We start from the raw sequence: 22,800 nt of genomic DNA on the forward strand, positions 1-22,800 counted from the left end.
GCGCTCTCTGATGGAAGGGACGGGGCCTACGCTTTCTCCTTCCACCTGCCAGACTGTACACTTTGCCACAAGGATGCTAAGGGGAGTTTAAAGCGATCAGGGGTGTGTGTATGGAGACAGTGTGATAGTCCTTGTGCTGAGATGTTTCAGCCAGGAGCAGCCACGGGGCAGCACCGTCTGTGAGCAGTCTGCATGAGAAGGTGAAGGATGAAGCCCTTGTTCATCATATTCTCTTGTTAGAAGTCCATCTTTTCCTTCTTCACGCCTCATTTCCACCCCACATGATATTCCTCTTCTCATTAATTTTCATGGGAATTTAACTTAACACATCCAAATAGCTCTATAACATAGTAAAAATATTTTATGAGTGCATGCGCGCGCACCCTCTCTCTCTCTCTCTCTCTCTCTCTCTCTCTCTCTCTCTCTCTCTCTCTCTCACACACACACACACACACACACACACACACACACACAAAGTGAAGCTGTTACTGAGTGATAGCCACACTCGAGAGTAAATGAACAAAAAGACATATCTTCAAGCCTTGCAGAGTTTCCCTCGCATCTTATAAAGTGCTGATGTCACCTAAAATGTGCTTTTCCACTCTTTGATCTTATTTCATTTTTTCATTTCCCCAGAACTGTTCCCCGCAGCCAAATGCCAGCGACTCATTTTAAATAGAGTTCTGGCTTCTTCTAAATCAGAAGGAAAAGAAAAAAAAAAGTCTTTTTCTTTTCCTTTACCTTCTTAAGAGCCAAGAAAAATACATCCTAGCCATCTCTGCCCACGATTAGGTAATAGGGCCTCCCACATCCCACAGGCTCTCAGCCACCAAATTGAGGAAAGCAACACTTTCAGACTTTTTCTGTGTGCAGGGCAGAGAATTACTTCATCTGGTTCCAATCACCGGAACAAATATCGGCCACCTACTATTTGCCGGTCACTTTATGGCCCCCAATAGGACACCGTCCCTGTCCTAATGAGTCTGTGATCGAATAAGAAGGACCAGGAAGGTGATCTGACTGGGTAGTATAATACAAGTTCCATTAGAAAAGACAGTAAGAGCCGGTCTAGTCTGGAAGGAGAGAGTGAAGTGAGCGGTGTGAGCCAGAGGATGTTTTCATATAGCATTCTGCCAGAGACAGGCAGAAGTGGACTGACATCAACACTGGTGGAAAATTTGCCTAAGCCAGGAGATAGAGCTTTCTTTTATTGTTTCTATCCCCAGAAGGGGAGGCAAAGAAATAGTCACGCTGCTGAGAAATATTTAAAATCGACGAGAGAAAGGCTAGAGGGTGAATTTGCACAGAGAGCCTTCGCAGAGATGCAAGAGGCGGAGATGGTGTTGGGGACTGGAGGAGAGCACCGTCCTGGGTCACTGGTAAAATGTTCACTCCTCGTGTAGCTTCAGCCTTCCAGTTGACATGCATGTGTTCAGGAGTCCACATTATCATTTACTTTTAAAGATCATTAAGGGAATAGCGGTTCCGTTTTTAATTACCCGCCTGCTGAGTTTCCCTCCACCGGCATCTTTGGCTTTGTGTTTTGAGTTAACCTATTCTGGATCCGTCTGTCTTTGGGTGCCTGGTGTAAAGTAGACGTGAGTGGCGGGTTGTTATAGCAACTGCATGTGATAGCAGCTGGGGATACCTGTGGGGATTGATCATGAGCTTGAGTAGTCTGCACACTTTTCTTTAGGAAATTTTGCAGTCAATTAAAGGCCTTGCTCACAGCTTTTATTCTGACAATGAATCTTTTCATGGATGTTCAGATTGTCTGACGGTGCTACAGAATTATAAGACAGTTTTAAGGATGTATCATGATTTCCCAGAAAAGTGGAACATTGTCCTATTGTGGTTCTATGAATGTGGTGAGTAAGTGAGCTTTGGCACAGCCAAGGCGGTAATGGGCTCGCTTACATAAAAGTTCTGGTAATTCCTCTTGTCCACAATCCTCTCAGCAGACCGTTCAAAGCTTCATCCTCCTGCCCTCAGGTACCCAGCTTCACGCTGTTGCCTTCATACTCCCCACAGGTGAGCCATCGTGGTGACTTCGTACCAGGACAAGGCATTCACAGTCAGCTCAGGGCCTCAGCTACCATTCCCCCTCTTCTAGCAAGCTTTGAATCAAATTCATTATTTGGTGAATTTTCTCTTAGACTGAGCTCAAATGCCACCTCCTTGGTGAAGCCTTCCCTACTCCTCTCTTATGGGCAGAAATCACTCCATTTTCTGTGCTCCTGGAGACTAGCCATTGGGGGTTTTATCATAGCTTATGCTAAGCCATTTTTATGATGGTTATTTTAATTTTGTTTCTGATAAGGAAGGCGGGATAGAGGAAAACAGTATGAACTTGAAGGTAAGGGCAAGGCCATGTCAGATGGAAGAGTTAGTATTTGTGGAGGCACGGAAATGAGCAGTTTACTTTGCCAGACAGAAAAACTGCATATGTGGATTGATGAGGTAGACAGGCTCTTGCATTAATGCAGGGAGGTGGAGGGTGTGGCAACTTCAAGTCTAGGTTGAGAATATAGATTTAGTGTTGGAAAGAACAAGGAATTACTTTGTTTATAAGTGTTTAATTATAACACCTAATTCTGGGTAACTTTAATCTTCAGGGAGCACAAAACATTGCTGAGTAACACGTTTTCTCTTATTGCTTTGCATACTCTTGTTCTTTTGCACAAGACTGTTGCAAATGCCCACCCTTGCTTATTCTGTTGGGCATATAACACACAGCACAGTAACACCCTCAGTGCGTCTGACTGGGGCTTTAATAATGACCCCATCGAATATGCAAATGTTGTTTTAGATGATGTTGAAAGGGTTGGTGCTCCTGGACTTTAAGGAACTTGCAAAATGGGAGAGGAAGAGGGTCGTGGGCCCCATAATCTTATCCCTTCTCAGCCATTTTTTTTTGTCCTGAGTTTCTCCATCTAAGATCGTGGGGAACTGTTTGATGCCTCAGTCTCAGAGCTTCTGATTTGGCTGGCGTGTGGATGAGTCCTCATTAAGAGAATGTATCCAAGCTCAGCCCATGACTGTGCGCAGCTGGACGGAGAGGCATTGAACTCACAGTGGGTTCCATCTCTGGCTGCACATCTCATTTCCCCAAGGAGGTTTTCCAAATATCAAGGCCTGAGTCCTGCCCACACGATTTAGCTCAGAATTTTTAAAAATCAAACCACTGACCTAAGCTTTCCTCTTCCTGCTTTCTAACCAATAAACAAGACATGGAGGGGAGCAGAGCAGTACGTGGAGAGGGGTGACTCTAGGATGGGATATTGCAGAGAAGGTTCATGTGTAGTAGTTTTTGTGGTGGTTATTTTAATTTTTGCTTTCTGATAAAGAAGGAGAAATGGAGGTTAACAATAGGAATAGCTAGAAGGTAATTCTGCCAGGTGGAAGAATTCGTATTTGGGAAGGCAGAGAAATGAGCATTTTACTTAAGCTGATAGGAAGACTGCATATGTGGATTAATGAAATAGATAGATCCTTGCGCGAATGGATGCAGGGATGGGGTGGGTGTGACAAGTCTTGGTTGGAAAGAATAAGGGGTTACTTTGTTTCTAAGCAGGGGAGTCACTTAATAGATAGCATTTAATTTTAAAAAAGTGTTTTATTGCTTTGGTTAGGGTGTGTATTAGCTAGCATTGCATTGAAAATAAGGTAACATAGGTTGGATGTTAAACAACAGGAATGTATTTCTCATAGTTCTGGAGGTTGAGAAATCTAAGATCAAGGTGCTCATTGATTTGGTTCTCTTCTTCGCTTGCAGATGGCCTTCTCACCATGTCATTGAGCCCTCACATGGAGCAGGGAGGAAGAGGGAGAGGGGAGCAATGCAGTTCTTGTCTCCTCTTTTTGTAAGGGCACTTTTTGTAATACCATCCTGGGAGCCCACCCTCATGACCTCATCTAAATCTGATTTCTCTCAAGTCTCAGTTTCAAATACTATCACCTGGGGAATTAGAACTACAACATATGAATTTGATGGGGGACATAACATTTGACAGGCATGTGCCCTGATCAGGAATAGGACCGTGACCTCCTGGTTTACAGGTTGACGCTCAACTGCTTAGCCACACTGGCTGGCTGCAATACATTTCTTTTAGGAAGCTCATGCTAGCTCATTGTAACTTCTCTTTCTAAGTCTACATAAAACATCTGTCTAAGGACTCAGGAGAATTTTGTTGAGGTTACCATTAAACTTACTACCTATACATTCACCTGTCCAATTTTAGACAATGGGAATGTTTTCCCTTTACCAGGAACACTACCGTTTTCATTATTTCTCGGATATTATTGGTCCATGGTCCTGTGATCAAATTTGTAAGATTTCTCACTATCTGTGACATAATGTATTAAATGTGGAAACAATCCTTTTTCAAAGAAAGTAGATTATTTTAAAATATATTCTTTCCAATCTTGGATTCTTTCGTATTTAAATGACAGGGTAAACTGAAATAAAAGGCAATACAGAGAGATCATCTAGGGTCTATATTTTGTAGTGCAATTGATAATTCTTGTGCTATGCCCACCATTCCTGTATAATACCAGTTTCCCCAGTAATAATGCCTTCTAATAGTATATAAGTTCTACATCTTTCCAAGGGTTTGTGTTTTTAAGGATTAATATTAAAAATTAAAATTCTTTTTTTTTTTTTTTTTTTTTTTTGCCAATCTGATTACATTGAATTTGATCTTTTCATTCCTCCCCCCCCCCCTGTTTTCTATTTAGGTTTTCCCTTCTGTAAAGTACATGTTCAAATTTTTGTTCATTTTTTTGTTTTTTTGAACGGTATTGTTTTTCCTTTTGTTATTGATTTCTACTAGTTATATATATTAATTATATTATATTAATATTTGAGGAAAATATTTTTTATTTTTTAGCTTACCTTTTCACAGTATTTCTGATAAACAGAATTACTTAATTTAATTGACTTCATAAATTCTATTAGGATATTTGCATTTTTTTAGTGTTTATTAAAACTTTATAAAAATTTTTTTTTCTATATGTCTTTTAAATGTTAAATACTTTTGTATTTCACATTTCCATCTTTAATTTAGCCAGGATCAATATTTAAGTATTTTTTGAGATAATATTCAATGTCACTTTTTTTCTGTAAGGATAATCTATTTTTCTGGGTCTGTTTAATGAAAAAATGTGTGTCATTCCTCACTATTCTACAATGCCAGTTCTGTGATCAATGATGTTTTCATGTTTTTTGGTCTGTTATGAGGCTCTTTTTCTGTTTGTTTCATTAGTAAATGTGCCTGCTCCTGTCTCGTTGCTAGTGCTTTATAACAAGTCGTGATATCTGTTCATGCTCGCCCTGCTTCCAACTTGTTATCTTCAGGGAGTCCTGGTTACTCTTGTTCTTTGCTTTTCTACACACATTTCAGAATTAGCCCAGCAGGTTCACTTAAAAGCCAACAGGAATTTTGATTGGAATTTTATAAATCCATAGATCATTCAGGTAGAACTGACATCTTTAAAATATTGAATTTTCCATCACACAGACACAAGTTTCCTTTTATTTGGGTGATTTTAGTAGTTTTCTAATATGCCTTCAAATATTGTCTCTTCCCGATTCTCTTTCGAGACTCTAACAGACACATGTTCAACTTACTTTCTTACTGCTCTTGTGATTCTTAAACTTTCATTTCCTTTCATATTTCTCTCTCTTTTTTGCATTCTGTATAATTTCTTTAGATATGCATTGTACTTTAATGATATATTTTCTGTTGCTTTTATTTACTATGTACACGTATATTATTTACTTTTAATTCTAGTTTTTCTTATTCAGAAGTTATTTTTATTCTTTTAAAACTATAGTTATTTATTTAGTCTCTTGTTTTTTAATATAACCTAACCCCATCTTTTATTTCTTTAATAACACTACACACAATTATTTTATATTTTTTAAACATAATTTGAGTATTCAAGAGTCTGTTGTTTTTTGTTGATTTATAATCATTGAATCCCTTTTATTTTCCTGTGTTTGTGATTTTTCTGATAGAGATTTCATGTGTCATGGTACTTTTTTTCAAAAAGCATTCTTTGAGACCTGGTTTGAAAATTGGTTTTTCTAGGACGAATCTGTATTGGCTTTTAAGATACTCAAAGAAATTTATTAACCCATAACGACTTTATGTTAAACATTTGGATGGGCATCTTTAGGAGAATTCAGGGAACGCACCCATTTGAAAGCCATCTGTAGTCAAATGTCCAGGGAAGCTTTTTTTCCCTTCTATCACTTGTCAATATTCAAGACCGACATTTTTCTTATAGACCCATGATGGAGTTTTTAAGACTTGGAACCCCATGTTTTTCTGAGATCTCCTTAGACAATAAGTCTGAAATGTTTACATAAACACTCGCATCCTCTCTTCCCCTCTATTATGCAAATCCAGTGACTTCCAGTACTCACAGTGGCCCATAAAAGTCAGGACCAGTTTATGTTTCATTATTTTACCACATCAAGTACATTAGACCTTTATAAATAAATACTTTAATAGTTTGTAAGGTAGTTTATAGTCTCATTTTCTGTAAGATAATGTCTTCTCTCTTTTATAGCTGAGGGAGAGAGAACTGAGAGTGGTTATGTTCCTTGCCCAGAGTTATAAAGATATTAAGTATTGAATCTGTTTATTTTTATTATCCTGTTCACTTTCCACTTTACAATGCCAATCTTCTCCTTAATGATAATAATGCCCTTTAAAAAACCTTTATTGTGTTCTAGGAAAGCAATAGGAAGCAGGCACCTTTATTATTCTTGCCTAATTGAATCTTTATAACAACCCCATGTGGCATACATTTTTCTTCTTGTTAACAGATGAAGAGATAAATCCTAGAGACATTAAGTAATAGGTAGATCATATACTTACCAAGTGAGAGAGTTAGGCTTCTAGTCCAGGTTACTTTAAATTTGATTTTTGTCATCTCCTTATAGTAGCCTTCCCTAATAATTGTTAACTCACATCCTATACCACTTTTTCCTGTTGTTTCCTTCATAGCAGTTACACCCATTTATCAATATTCATGTATTTCTGTCTTTCTTTCTTTACTAGCATCATAAACTCAACAAGAATAGGGGCCATGAGTGTTCTGTTTACTCTGTACACCAAGCAATTCCTGCTACTTCTATGTGGTACATAGCTGGCACCACATAAAGATATTGAATGTCTAATAGTCTGAATCTGAAACTCATTTTATTTTTGCTAAATATATTATTCTGCCTCCTTTCTTCCTTTTTAATTGAATTTATTGGGGTGACATTGATTAATACAATTATACAGGTATAAATTCTACAATACATCATCTGTATATTGTATTGTGTGTTTACCACTTCAAGTCAAGCCTTGGTCCATCACTGCCTTCTTCTATCTTCTCCATCCCCCCTTCCCTCTGGCAGTCACCATACTCTTGTCTATGTCCTTGAGTCTTTCCTTTTTTTCTTTGCCTTAATCCTTTCACCTTCTCACCCAGCCCCCAGCCCCTTCCCTTGTGACAGCTGTCAGTCTGTTCTCTGTATCTGTGAGTCTGTTTCCTTTTTGTTCATTTGTTTCCTTTATTAGATTCCACACATAAGTGAAATCATATGGTACTTGTCTTTCTTTGACTGGCTTATTTCTTAAAAACCATTAATGAACAAAGTTCCTGTTATCTTGGAATCATAGCCAAGCCCAAAGCTGAAGACCATACACACACTTAAGTATTCTAAGTGTAGAGAGCTGCCAGTGATGAAGGCCAGGCACCCAAATGGGAGGGCTGAGCCCAGACAATTATTTCACCAAAGCCTTTACCTTCTCTCTTGTAAATCGATGTAAGAGAGGATGGAAGAGAAGATGATGCTCTATGTGGACTAGGATGTTGGTAAAGGAAGTCTAGTTGCCTCCCTCTCTCTGTAGCTGCCACTAGCAGTAAAGCAAGAGGGCTGAAAGAAAACAGTCACACAAGTTATGGTTGTCTGCAAGAAGGCATTAGACATATCAACCCCCCAGCAGAGCACATGCTTAGCTAGTGGGCTTGGCCACCTGGCCATCCAGTAGAAGAAACAGAATTGTGACTAGATGTGTTGGTGGGGGACTGCCAGGCAGAAAAGCGGCAGAAGTTGGGGTTCCCTCAAGTTCTTGGTTCCCTAAAATTTTAGAAGATTGATCCCAGCCAGGCTCACAGGCCCAGATAGTTGAATTTTTATTTTGTTTTTATGGTTTTGGTGGGAGAAGTCCAGTCTTGTTAGTATCATCACCATTTGAGTGAGGCAAATAAATAAAATCCTTAAAATATACTCTGTGTAGAACACTGCAGCATGACGCTACTCCCATCTGTTACCAACAGGAAGATAAGACAAAGTCTTGGTCTGCTCAGCCAATGCTGAGGGAGCTTTGTGGGATAGGCTCCCGGTCAGTGGAGTGTGTCAAAGCTACCACCATTCCAAGACAATGAGCTCAGCCTGCCCTGTGACTAGCCAAGGCCAGAGCTGCTGCCAACCTCATCCAATCAATTGGTAATTTCCAGAGTTCTGAAATATATGACTTTGATTATTTTTTTTGCCAGAATTCTCATTGCTTTTATGAAGAAGCAGCCTTTTAGAGGTTCTGACTCTGCTGTTTCCAATGCTGGCAATAGTAATGGAAATGGCAGAGTGAGTAGAAGTGTTTTGATATTTATTTTGATACAAAGAAGTTTTTATTTTGATGAAGTCAAGTTTCTTAATTTTTTATTTTATGGTTAGAAGCTCCTGAATTTTATCTGAGGGAAAAAAATCATTGCCTGCTCTAAGGTCATGAAGGTATTTATTTATTTATTTATTTACTTATGTATGTATGTATGTATGTATGTATGTATGTATTTATTTATTTATTTATATTTATTTATTTATTTCTAATGCCAATTCTTTTTAAAAACATATTTTTGTTGATTTCAGAGAGGAAGGGAGAGGGAGAGAGAGAGAGAGATAAAAACAGCAATGATGAGAGGGAATCATTGACTGGCTGCCTACTGCAGGCTCCACACTGGGGATGGAACCCACATTCCGGGCATGTGCTCTGATCAGGAATTGAACCATGATCTTCCAGTTCATAGGTTGACACTCAACTCCTGAGCCATGCTGGCTGGGCATGAAGGTTTTTTTTAATGTTCTAGAAGTTTTATAGTTTTAGCTTTTTATCTGTGATTCCTCTTGAAGCATCTATAATAATAAAAGCATAATATGTTAATTAGACCAGATGTCCTTCTGAACGACCTTCTGGACAAAGCAGGGGCTATGAGGGAAGTCTGGTTCCTGGGTGCCAGAGGGAAGCCAGTGCTGGCAGCAGGGGGAAGGAAGACCTACTCTTGCATGAATTTCGTGCATCGGGCCTCTAGTTACTTATATACAGTGTGTGATATGGGTCAATCAGTTTTTCTAGCATCATTTATTAAAAGAATATTCTTTTCTCTATCTATTTGTTTGCATGCCTATTTTGAAGCCATACATGTGTTGGTTTATTTCTGGACTCTATTCTTTTTCATTGGTCTAATTATCAGTTCTTTGGTACTACAATCTCTTGATTTATTTATCTTTTTAGTAAGTCTTGAAATTGGGTAGTGAAAGTTCTACAAATCTATTAAGATTACTTGACTATTTTATGTCTTTTTTTCTATATACACTTTAAAATCAAGTGGGTTTTGATAGGAATTGTGTTGAATCTATGTATTATGTTGGGAAGATTTGACATCTTAACAGTATTTTGTCTTTCAGTACACAAATATGATATCTTGATTTATTTACAAACTCTTTAATTTCAGTGATGTTTTGTACATTTTAGGGTAAGGCCTTATTAATATTTTAGTAGATTTATCATTTAATAGTTTATGTTTTGAATGCCGGTGTTAGTATTTAATTTTTATTTTTCATTTTGCAGTTGTTTACATATAGAAATACAGCTGACTTTTATATATGGCTCTGTTCACTATGACTGCAACTCATATGTCAATTCTGATGGATTTTTTTGCAGGATTACTTGGCATTTTACACAATCATGCCATCTTCAAATAAAAACTTTTACTTTTTCCTTTCTAATCTGTATGCCTTTTCCTTTGCTTTGCTTCCCCCCACTCACCTCATACTCACAGGTTAGGACTTCCAGAACAATGTCGAATAGAAGTGGTGAGAGCAGACACTTAACTTTGTTTCAGTCATAGGGAGAAGGTGTTCAGTCTTTCGCCATCATTTATGATGTTACTTGTAGACTTTTCATACATACCCCTTATCAGATGGAGCATGTTTTTTCTCTTCTTGGCTTACTGAAAGTTTTATCATTGTTTCTGTTTTTGCAAGTAGTCCTGCAGGACACACATGAAGTGTGAGGATGTATATAGTGATGAATTAGTTGCTAGGGAGGCAAGGAGTATAAAAAGAACATGCATATGTACAGGCCAAACCACATGGGATGGACAAAGGCCAGACAGTGGTAATGTAGACAGACTGGGCTGAGGGAAGAGACCTGATTTCCAATCCTGGCTCTGCCACCAACTAGCCACTTAAATAAGATGCTTTGCTTTCTACTTAGCACTCAAGAGATCCAGCTGAAAACCTGGATATCTCATTTCTTCAACACCACATGCTCTTGGTTTCCTTAGCTTTATTCCAAGTCTTGAGCATGAAGAGTGCTTTGTTCCTTAACCCCACTTCTAAATAGTTCCTTTACTAAAGTCTCCTCATCTGAACTTTTTGGGGGTGAATTCTTTTATTTATTTCATTTTTTGCCGGGACCGTTCCCTCATTAATACATGTTGGCAGTGTCTTCTCACCATATAGGCATGTTCTTGGGTCACTATGTCTAGGGCTGACCTCCAAGTAGGTAGGCCTCTGGCTCTGACCCCAACCTCCCAACACCCATCTATATTTACAATACTCTGGGTTTTAATGTAGGAAAATTATTTTAACTACTATGAATATAGTAGTTTGACTCCATTCCTTTGGGTCATAAATGTTTTTGCATTTTGAGTATCTTTTGAAAATACTCATATGAGGGTCATATCATACATTGTTTTGAGTGGACAAACTTGTGTCAGGTTATCTGTTTAGCGACACCATTAGTTGAGCAGGATTGTAGTTGAGACAGCATGGGTTCCAGGGTGATGGAAAATTTAAAGGGGATTAGGAATAATGTTTTAGCATGGAAAGATTAACTCTTGTTGTTCATAATTTTACTGGGAAAACCCATATGGAAATCTAAATCCCTTCCCCTAAAAGTTCTGTGAATTTCCAGAGGGCTTATGTTCTTAAGGTTATTTCTGTTCCCTGGCTCATGCTTTTTCTAAATTTGTTCAATTTCGGATTATCTCTCTATCCCAGTAGGCAAAGTCTATTCTTTGTTCATTGACCTAATTGTAAAATTTAGCCCCTTTTTCAATTTCCACGTTCATAAACCCCCTGCCTTTAAGGCAAGGACTAGGCTTCCCTGCAGATTTAAGTGCAGGGGGCAAATGCTGAGGAGGAGACAGAGGAGGCATTTCCTTAGCAGCAGTATCCAACTGCCAGTGGAGTGTTAGACTTTTCTTACAATGTCCTCAGCCACCCCTTCACCGGGACGGTTCATGCCACTTCTGAGCATTGCTTGCCCACACCGTGTGTCATCTTTGCATCCTTCTACCCCCCTCCCTTCTATGTCTTGCCTCCTCTCCTCTCTTTTCCCTCTCATTTCCTCTTCCCTCCCATCTTCTCTCTCCCTCTCTCCCTGCCCTCCTCTCTTTCTCTTCCTTCCTCCCCACCCCTCGGGAATATAAAGTGATGGAGCATTTGGAGCCAGAGATTTAGGCTCCCATCTTCTTTAAACTTTCCAATGTCAGTTGTTCTATAAGTAAAATGGTAATAATAAAATGATCCATTTCGCAAGTGTGTCCTGTGTAGCGGTCTAGATGCTGGCATTTGTGGCCTTCTCAGGACCATGCTGCTCATCTTTCCAGCTTCCAAGAGTGTTATCTGCTCACGGTCTGCAGCTGAGCCCAATCCCTAACACAGGAGAATCTCTTGTCTGGGGTTATATTCTGCCATGGGGCTGCCCATATCCAAAGACTGGTTGATGTGGAGATTCAAGATCTCGTCTCTGCTTGAAAATGGGACAAGTCTCATGGGACATTCCCATTCCAGAGCTTCATGTGAGACCAACTGAGGCTTCTGTTGCAACTGCTTCACGGTTCAGCGCCTGGCTTTGCCAACCCTGCTCCCCTCACTCCCTACAGACTCTCTAGTAAACATGAACATTTCTTTCTCTGAGCTTGTTTCCAAAAAGAAAATGGCTAAAAGACTATTCAGGGCATGCTAGATGCCCAGGAAATCATTATTGTTTAGAGAGTAACTGAGAGAATTTTATGGTATTTTTCCAGAATATTTCAGACATATATAAAACTACACAAGGAGTCTTAATTTGGAACTACGAATATTGAGAATAAAATTATCTCAAATTTTGACAATAGAAAATTGGTTGTTGTTTGATTTTTCTTTTTAAAAAAGTATTTTATTAGAGCATGTTCTAATGAGCCTGCTCCAATGGAAAGAGAATCTTGCTATCTAGTAATGGATTTTACCTGATGCTCATGAGCACTGTAATTTAGTTGTCTCTGTATATTTGGTTAATAACCCAACACTGATAGAGGTGCTGACAGTTTATGTCCCATCAGGGTAGAGGCTAACCGGTGAAAAGCTAATGTGTTATGATTTTGTGGGCAAAAAGAACAGCCCGTGCCAGATTAAGGTCTTACATCTTATTTAGCAGGCTTTGGGGCATTTCTTTCCTGACTGGCTATTTTAAATATCAATTTCTTTCTATTTTTTAAATGTATTTTTATTGATTTCAGAGAGGAAGGGAGAAGGAGAAGGAGATAGGAACATCAGTGATGAGAGAATCATTGATCGGCTGCCTCCTGCAAGTCCCCTGCTGGGGATTGAGCCCACTACCTGGGCATGTGACCTGATCAGGTTCATAGTTCGACACTCAACCACAGAGCCACACTGGCCAGGCTAACTCTTAATGTCTTACACACATTTTGATTTTGTATTCGACTTCTATGCCAGTTACCTCATTAATGAGTGAAATAAAACCTTGTCAGGTGCTTATTATCTGTTTGTATGAGAATGTTGTTTTTAAACAGTGGATTCCCATAGGAATATGTTTCTGTCTTAGTATTATTAGTTTCTGGAGGGGGGCAATATGATTGTAAGGTACCCAAAGTTCACTGGAACACCTGGGAAAGAGAAGTCAGCATTTTGAAGTTAGCCAAACCCTATTACACTGGACCCAGAGTTTGGGTCTACTGTTGAAGTGTGTGCATTTCCTAGAGCTTCTGTTACCAAGTGCCACGCACTGGGTGGCTCACACAACAGAAATGTGTTGTCTCACCGTTCTGGAGCCTGGGAGTGGAGAGCAGGTGCTTGCAGATGGGTTTCTTCCTAGGGCTGTGAGGGAGAACCTGCTCCGTGCTTCTCCCCTAGCTGAGCTGCTGGTGGTTCTGGGGCCGTCTCCGCTGTTCCTTGGCTTGTAGGTGCATCACTGCATCTCCGCCTCCATGTTCATACCATGTTCTGTATGTGTGTGTGTGTGTGTGTGTGTGTGTTCAAATCTCCCCTTTTTATAAGGACATCGGTCATATGGGATTAGGAGCCTCACCCTAATGACCTCATTTTAACTTGACTTTCTCTGTAAAGACCCCATGTGGGTTTTAGGCTTTTACATATGAATTTTGGTGGTGGTGTTGGGGCACACAATTCACCCCATAACAGTATTATTTGTTCTTCACTCCCCAGGATATCAATGGATATTTTAAGGAGGAGAATACTATTAGCTTCTGAGAGAATCCCAATGAAGAAATCTCACACTGAGTTTTTTAAAAATATATTTTGTCTTATATTAAAATATATATAATTTCAGAGAGGAAGGGAGAGGGAGAGATAGAAACATCAATGATCGGAATCATTGATCAGCTGCTTCCTGCATGCTCTCTACTGGGGATCAAGCTCACTACTGGGTATGTGCCCTGAAGGCGAATCGAACTGTGACCTCTGGTTCATAGGTCAGCACTCAGCCACTGAGCCACACCTGCTGGGCACTGAGCCACGCTTTAATAATGTGGTTATGAAGGATTAGGTTTGGGAAGTAAATCCTGTCTAATAGATGAGGTTACGAGTCCTCAGGGGCATTTACCAGCCAGTCTGCTTTACAGATTAAACCAACAAACACCAAAATGCTTTTTTTGGTGTTGCATTTATTTACATGTATATAATCAAATAATAATTCCATTTGCAATGGATTGCATTTTTAAAATATGTTGGTAAGTTTGTCTGAGGGGAGAATGTGGTGCTTTTTAATTTTGCATTAGGCAGGCAGGCAAGCCAGGGGAAAAGAACGACTCCTTTGGCAACCCTGGAATTATTTACCATGGCTGGAGAAGAATCTTCTGTTTGAATAACCCCTCTGAACTGCCTGACACGTTACGGGAGCTTGTGAAATGTTTGAGGGAGAAGAAGTGTCCAGAACTTGGACTATTTGAGAGCAATCACACAAGCACAAATTTTTCAGATATCTACCTTACACCCAGCTTTGCCTCAGTGCTCTGGGGGCTGCCAGTTTGGGAAAGAGAATAATGATAGCAGTGGCTATTCACAGGGCTTACCATGTCAAGCACCCTGCACACATTAAACAACAATGATCTCAGCTACTCTCTGAATCGGATAATAGTGTTCTTATTTTATAAAGAAGGAAACTGAGGCTAAGAGAGATTAAACACCTTGACTACATAGATGGTGATTGGTTGTTAAGATAAGGTGATGGGTTACCTTAACACTGTCCTCTCTCTCTCTAGGTGAAACTTATATTCTTGTTGTAGATACAGGACATTTATCATTGGGGTAATTAGAAAATTAGTACAGTAAGAGGCTGATTGCATTGTGTGTCTCTTTTGCTATGTATGTGTGTGCAGATAGCATTTCATTTGTGTAATGGTTAAGTATGTAGAAGTTAGAAGCTTGGATTCAAATCTCACTTGGATCGCTTCCTAGCCATGTGATCTTGGACATGTAGCTTAACCACGCTTTGCTGCCATTTAAAAAAATATAAAATAAGGGATAATAAAAATACCAATCTCATTGTTGTAAAGAATACAGTATATAAGTTATGTAAAATGATTCAACACTGGCAGAAGGTATTTTTCGCTGGAATGTTAGCTTCACAGAAACAGTGATTTATGTTTGTTTTATTCATGCGTGTATCTTACATGTCTAGGACAGTGCTTGGAATAAAAGAGACATGCAGTAAATACATTGTTCAATGAATGAATATATTTTAATTTGTAAGTGCCAGGATTTAGTTACATTAGCAGTGTATATGAAGAAGGCTCAACAGGGTTCTCATCCCAGGATACACATTAGAAATATCTAGAAGGCTTGCTTTATTTATTTATTTATTTATTTATTTATTTACTTATTTACTTATTTGAGAATATTTATTGGGTAAATCAAAGAAGTAGGAGAAGTAATTCTTAGAAGAAATGATCTTGGGAAACAAGTTACAATATGAAGGTAAGGGAAGGGCCCTTGGAACTTGGGAGTGGGGAAGCTAATGGTAAGGTGCCAGAGTGCCAGGGACAGGGGTGGGAGTAGGAGTAGAGTGTGTGTGTGTGGGGGGGGGGGGCGGGTTTGGGGAGGGGGAAGGGAAAGGCCAGGCTAGAGCTTGCTCCCTGGAGGGAGAGACTGGAATGCTTTAAATAGACTGGCTCTCAATCCCCGCCACAGACAGAGGATGCGCACCACTGCTGGAGAGTCGTGTGAAAGTAGCCTCTGAGTTTGCCCATCTCTAATGTGCCAGTCGCTTGTCTTAGGAAATTTCCCGGCTAAGAGGACCTCCTGATTAAGAGTAGAATCATACAGGCATATTGATTGTGTCGAAGATTCAATAGCAAAAGCTATCTTCTGAATGATTTAAAATCTTTTCACCAATAAATGTTTTGAATTCATATAGGATATGGGTTAGGATTTGGTTTCAGATAATTGCATTTGTTTTGATCCCACATGAATCACTGGTGGGGTATTTGGAATTTGTGTTTTTTGTTGTTGTTTGCTTTGTTTTTTGTTTTTTTAAATTTTTTTTTTATTGTGGAAACTGTCCTTAACCTTGCAGATGGCTTTGAATATAAGCAAAGTTAAGGCCAATATTGGATGGGAGGGGTGGGGTGTTGAACACACCCACACACACAGTGATTAATATCTCCATTGAGACACTTGGGAAATTAAACCAAGACACAGAGCAACTTTTCGGCTGGTCGTTCCTTCTCTAGGACTAGAAGATGAGTTTGCCATCTCTAATGTGTCAGTCGCTTGTCTTAGGAAACTTCCTGGCTAAGGGACCTCCTGATTCTCTGGTGCTTCTCCTCTTAGCACGTGAGCTCCTCATTCTCTGCTACAGGTGGTTACAGGGCAGCAGAGTTGGCAAGATGGGGATGGATTGAATGTGGGAGCCATATAAACCTAGAAGACAAGAAGAACCAAAATGGATAATTAGAGGGGATCTTTGTGAAATAATCACTTATTTACATGCTTTCCCAAACAATTTTAAGTATTTCTCTTATGAAGAGTCTGTGCTACATATTTCTTTCATTCAAGACATTATAAAGGTATTAACACTGTCACATGCCCTGTACTAATGTTGTAGCAGTAGGATTCCATTTTAATGTTGACTACCAAGCCATTTTGATGTCTTAGGCCTCTAAACACTAAATTCTATCCCTATTTGTCTTTATCTTTAAAAAGCTGCATTGATGGATTTCTGGCTCTCTCAAGAAAGAATATCATTGAAATGCAAAGCCTAGAATATAATTCAGATCATCCTAATCAGATTTTTCAACCACTGATCTAATCAAGCTAGCTGTTTTGCTTAGCTTCTTGGTCGAGTTCATTTATGAACTCGGAAAGCATTTACTGAATTTATGCTGTGTCTACCCCTGGGCTAGAATGTAATAAGATTAGTAGATGAATTGAGCCCTGTCCTTTAGGAGTTTATAGTCTTACTGAATGAAGTGAAGGAAATAATAGAATGCTATTTAAAATGTATGATGGCTTTACACTTGAAATATGTTAAAGTTCTTTCCTGGCACTTTCTCCATTTCAAAGATATTTTTTGGCCATTTTAGTCATCCCCAACAAAGTGTTGTAAAATTAATATAATAGAGTCATTGGTATTTCACGGTTTTACTGACTGTGGTTTTGAGTGGATTCTGAGCAGGAGAAAAAGAATGAGAAATTGAAACTCTATGGATTTTTGTATTGGAGCAAATTGAAACATAAAATCCCTATCTCTCCCCACCATCTCCCCCCAACCCCCACATACATACACCAACCCAAAAACACACCAAATTCTGCCAGACTCTAAAATGTCATCTTGTCAAACGAGATGAATCCAAATAGAAAAACAACTTACATTAATTTTATTTAAGGTCTGAGAAATGATGAAGTTGCTTTCTTATTTTGAAAGAAAATGTGTATACATATGTGAACTATTGGAAAAACATTTTTTCCCATGCTGATTTAGAAGAATGGAAAGCTATAATCAGAAGTTATATCATATATATATATATATATATATATATATATATATATATATTTCTCTTCTTTGCTTTCTTATGTAATGATCCTTTGTGAGGCCCATTTACAGTCACCAACTGGCAGCCACTTTGATGTTTCTTACTTATATTCCCCCTAATTGCTGTTTATATGTGTAGTAGATAACACAGTTTTCTTCTATTAATGTCGCAAAAAACCACCCTTAAATTTGCTTCCACCATGAGGAATAAATAATCCACTACTTAATCCTTTCTATTCACAGGCTTGGAAGGATTTGACTGCACTTTCATTGCAGGGCTTAGCCATGGTTGAATGTCTATCTGTCTGTCTCTCTTTGTACAGCCCCATTGCTCTTCTATGGACTCATACATTCCTTGCATCCTAACTTGATTATTTGAACAATATGCCCCTCCCGACGGTCCTAATTAGGAAGAGTAGTCAGGTTTTGGTGATTGGAGTCTATGATGTCTTATGAGTTAAACTCATTTGTCCTGTTTTTTTTTTTTTTTTTTTACTGTGGCAGTAGGTTGTGGTGAAACCTGTAGTTTCTGACTCTACAGAGATCTGACTTTTCTGTGATGAAAACTGTGACACAGAATCACTATACGAAGTCCTTCAAAGCCCTCATGAAAAGTCCTCATGAAAAATGCCAAAGAAGCTCCTGGAACTCAGGTGTAGGAAAAACACTTGGGAGATAAAGGATCACCATCTAAGAATCCTCCAGTATTCTTTTGTTTTGTTTTGCTTTCTGACTTAAAAAATTATCTTTATTGTGGAGGCCAGCATTCTTTTCTTATTGCTCAATAAAAAAAAATATATTCTTGGGGTGAGGGGCTAAATTGATATTGTTAATTATTTGCTTTGGTGAAAGCTAGGAGAGAGAATATCATGGCCTCAGACCGTCTTCATTAAAGGCCCACATACTTGTAATGGCTCTTCAGGGGCTTATATAAAGCAAGCACATTGCCTGCTGCCTGGTGGGAGCTTCCGGAAGTCAGCTACGGGCAAGCTTGATGTGATCACTTCTGACTACCGAAGACCCAGACGCTATTTCTGGGACTTCCTGTGCAGGAATATCAGCGTATATTAAGGACTGGACGCTTGCTCAGGGCAATGTGTGGGTCATTGACTAGTGGTTGCACAGTCCTGGGTTCACTTCTGGATTCTTACCCAGCTTTCCTCAACTTTATAAATTCTACTTCTGGGTGGGGTCTGCAGGGCTCTGTGACCAGTGCAGGGAGATCATCTCTCTTCTAGGGCCCAAGGAAGCCTTTAGATTCTGCTCTCACTTCTTCCCTTTACCCCAGCAAGTTCCTTTTCCTTCAGTGGCTCAGCTGAGGGGTTCACCACATATCTTTCCCCCATCTCACTGCCTGTCTTTCCCCCATCTCACTGTCTGGAACCTCGATTCTGTGGAGTGAGATGGGTGAAGGAGTCTGAGGGTCTGGGCCTCACTGCCTGTCTTTCCCCCATCTCACTGTCTGGAACCTCGATTCTGTGGAGTGAGATGGGTGAAGGAGTCTGAGGGTCTGGGCCTCTCAGGGGACCTGGTGTGCTGTGGACCCAGGAACAGATAGATGGCAGATTTCATATCCTATGAAACAGGCTGCAGAGAGCTAATCGGGGTGAAGTGCACAATGAACTTGCTGACAGTTTCCTTCAGGGCTCCCCTCGATGGGCCTGGGTAAACTAGTGCTCTTCCTCCTGCCCTATCAACCTAAATTAAGAGGTAAACTAACCCAAGATCAAATTATCAGAAATTGAGATTATTTGGGAATAGCCGGAGAATTGCAATTCAGGACACACAGACTTGTAGCAAGCTCCTGGTGAGTCTGTTAATGGTTTGGGGTGAGCTGTTTTTATGGGTTAATCGTGCAAGGAAACGGGAGTCTAGCCAGAGTCCAAAAAGCAAGTTCATTGGCTGGAGGGTGAGGAGAGATTCTTGGCAGATGTTCATTAGCCCAGGGGTAAGTTTCGGACTCCTATACATCAGGCATTTATGGGAAATCAGTCTCTCAATTCTTAAGCTTCATTTTTCCTGAGGGCTCACGTTTGAGATTCTCCATTTCATGTTCTCCAGTTCCATTTTAGATTAAAGTCTTTTCAGACTCCCATAGAGATGTTGTAAAGATTAGCTTGTAGAAGGAATCTTCATGTGTAAATGCAAATTCCCGGGCCTCGCCCTCAGACTAATCTAGAACTCAAAGCTGCAGCATCACAAGACCCACCCGATTCTAGCTCAGGTACTTACTTCTCAGAGCACATCTGGGCACTTCTGCAGGGGGAAAGCTCCTGGCCCTTCTAGGAGCCTCTTGCTAGTAGTTAATTCACACGTGGGCACTCATATTTAAGCTCCAGAAACTGATTCCTGTTATTCAAGATGATATCACAGGATCTCCCTGAGTGAACCCTGCTTTCTCCTCCTGTCTTGCTGTTCTCATTCTCCCCACTTTGTTATCTTGCCTCCCTTTCCTTTTCTCAGCAATAATCACATTTGCTTGCTAAAGGGGCTCCTCTTATTTCTTATCTTTGCAGACCAAGGTCAGGGCTAACTTTCTTAACTTTTCCCACCTTTCTCACCTGAATCCTGTTATGTTCCACTCAACAAACCTAGAGTCCAAACAACATGTCCTAGATTTTTCTTGCAGGGACCTTGGTAAGATATTGGTCTTTCTGTGTTTGAGATTTCTTGGCAGATATACAACTCAGCTTCTCCCACTTAGAACCTCGAGCTCCTGGTACAAATCTTCTTCAAGAGAAAAGTGTGTGTGTGTGTGTGTGTGTGTGTGTGTGTGTGTGTGTGTGTGTTCCTAAGAGGAGTCAGAGTAGACTTGGTGATGTGGCCAGCTTGAGGAGCACTTTGTCTGGAAAGTGGAAGGATTTCAGTATAAGACCTCATGAGCCTGCTTTTCTTGCACTTTTACTGTCTGGCAGTTTTAAACTTGTCCAAGTATTGTGTCCACCCTAGCCCATCCTACCCTTGACTTTTAACTGGGACTTACATTTTAATGTGTGGTCCGGAAGTAATATTGTCCCAAAGTGTTCCCACTCAACCTTTCTGTCTTCGAGACCTGCTAACCTTCTGCCTTCACCATGAACTTTAAAGAGATATATTCCAATACAGTTTGCACATGTAGAAGACTAGCCCATGCATCATTTCTACCCCATGGGAAATTTTTGCTCCGTATTACCTTCTGATGTGCTTTTTCTTTGTGTGTTTGTCTTCCTTGCTGCAGGAAAGCAATCTCTCGGACAGGCCTGCAGCACCTGACTCCTGCTCATCCCCTCGGTCTTCCTGTGGCAAATGGTCCAGCGAAGGAGCCCAGAGCAACTCTGGACTGGAGTGTAGGTGTTGGCTTTTTTACTTAAACATAATTTGATTGTGTGTGTGTCTGTCTCTTTCTCAGGATTCCTACAACTACAAGCAAGACTTAATAATTTTCTTTTTTTATATTAATTCTTATTTTTCAATTACAGTTGACATACAATATTATATTAGTTTCAGGTATAAAACTCAGTGTAGACATTATATAACTTGCTAAGTGATCATCTTCATAAATATCATACCCATCTGACACCATACATAGTTATTAGAACATTAGTAACTAATTCCTTACGATATACTTTACATCCCCAAGACTATTTTGTAACAACCAATTTATACTTCTTAATTTATTCACCTTTTTAATCTACCCTACCACCACCTCCCATCTGGCAAAATGTTCTTTGTATCTATGTGTCTGTTTTTTGTTTTTGTTTTTGTTTTTCTACTTGTTCATTTATTTTGTTATTTAGACTCAGTTGTTGATAGACATGTACTTATTGCCTTTTTATTGTTCTTGTTTTTAATCTTTTCTTTCTTCTTCTTAAAGAAAACCTTTTAACATTTCTTGTAATATGGTTTGGTGGTGGTGAACTCCTTTAGCTTTTTCTTGTCTGAGGAGCTCTTTATTTCTCCTTAAATTTTTAAATGATAGCCTTGCTGGGTAGGGTAATTTTGGTTGTAAGGTCTTAATAATTTTGAATGTGGCTCACCGACCAATCTTCACATATCTAAGCCATTTTCAGAATCCTAGGAACATAGCTTCTTTATATGAAGTTAGATGTGTTGAAGACTAAAATAAAATCCTTATGAATCATTTGAAGCACTATTGCCTGGGTGTGCAGCTGTGAGATAAAAAGTACCTCTGTGCACATGCTTCATTGGCTCCTCTAAGCTAATGAGGAATTAAACTTTTAGCAACATCATGGAATCTAAGTTTGATTTCCTCGACTCAAGCTTTGTCTTTTTGGTACTTTTTCCCCCCCTTTTTAAAAATTTATTTATTTTTTAAGGTGGATGACCTCACTTTAAATTCTAGACACTTCATGTCTCCAGTCTGTTATACTTCCTCCCCTAACCCAAAGATGGATAGATTTTGTATTAGTGGGAGTGGGAATATTTACTGATGTTAACATTTTAACCAAAATACCTCCATAAAAAACTGTTAACTGGAGTTGAAGATTGCAGCCTGAAATTCTTAAGTCAAATAGAACATTTATTGAGAGTCATCAGTGAGTCAAGTTCTTGGTGGAAGACATCTCTAACTGGATTGAAAGGCTTTTTTCCTTCCTGTGAGGGATGACATGGAAGGAGAGGAGGGCTGCTCTGAAATTCTGCCTTTTTGGTCTTGATGGTAAATCTTGTGTAGAATTTGTAGTTGAGTTGACAGAGGGGAAATTCATGTGTTTTCTTCTCATAAGAAAAACATGGCAGGGTAGGAGAAAAGAGAGGAGTTTAAAAATTAAAATAAATTATTTTTTTAGTACATAATAAAGGCCTGGTGCATGGAATTAGTACACTCAGGGGTCCTTCAGCCCGGCCTGCACCCTCTTGCAGTGTGGGGGCCCTTGGGAGATGTCCAACTGATGGCTTAGGGGTAGTGGGCCTAAGACGTCCTTAGTGCTACCATGGAGGTGGGAGAGGCTCCTGCCACTGCCACTGTACTCGCCAGCCATGAGCCCAGCTTCTGGCTGAGCAGTGCTCCCCCTGTGGGAACACACTGACCATCAGGGGGCAGCTCCTATGTCGAGCATCTGCCCCCTGGTGGTCAATGCATGTCAGAGCAACCAGTCATTCCATCTTTGGGCCAAAACCAGCTCTCTGACATCCCCTGAAGTGTCCCAGATTGTGAGAGGGTGCAGACCAGGCTGAGGGACTC

At 39.7% G+C, this 22,800-nt stretch overlaps 1 protein-coding gene across 5 annotated transcripts in view; it reads left to right on the forward strand.

The window, feature by feature from the left end:
- DGKI (diacylglycerol kinase iota) overlaps positions 1 to 22,800 on the forward strand; it is a gene marked incomplete at its 5' end in the record, with an annotated part of 382,063 nt that overhangs the window by 112,769 nt on the left and 246,494 nt on the right. For all 5 annotated transcript variants that reach the window (XM_084896735.1, XM_084896736.1, XM_084896738.1 and 2 more), the window contains one exon: positions 20,836 to 20,944. In XM_084896735.1, coding sequence (XP_084752861.1) covers positions 20,836 to 20,944 — 109 coding nt within the window. The remainder of the gene's footprint in view (positions 1 to 20,835; positions 20,945 to 22,800) is intronic.

Source organism: Pipistrellus hanaki (assembly GCF_964339955.1).
Source record: "Pipistrellus hanaki genome assembly, chromosome: 10".
Lineage (NCBI taxonomy): Eukaryota > Metazoa > Chordata > Mammalia > Chiroptera > Vespertilionidae > Pipistrellus > Pipistrellus hanaki.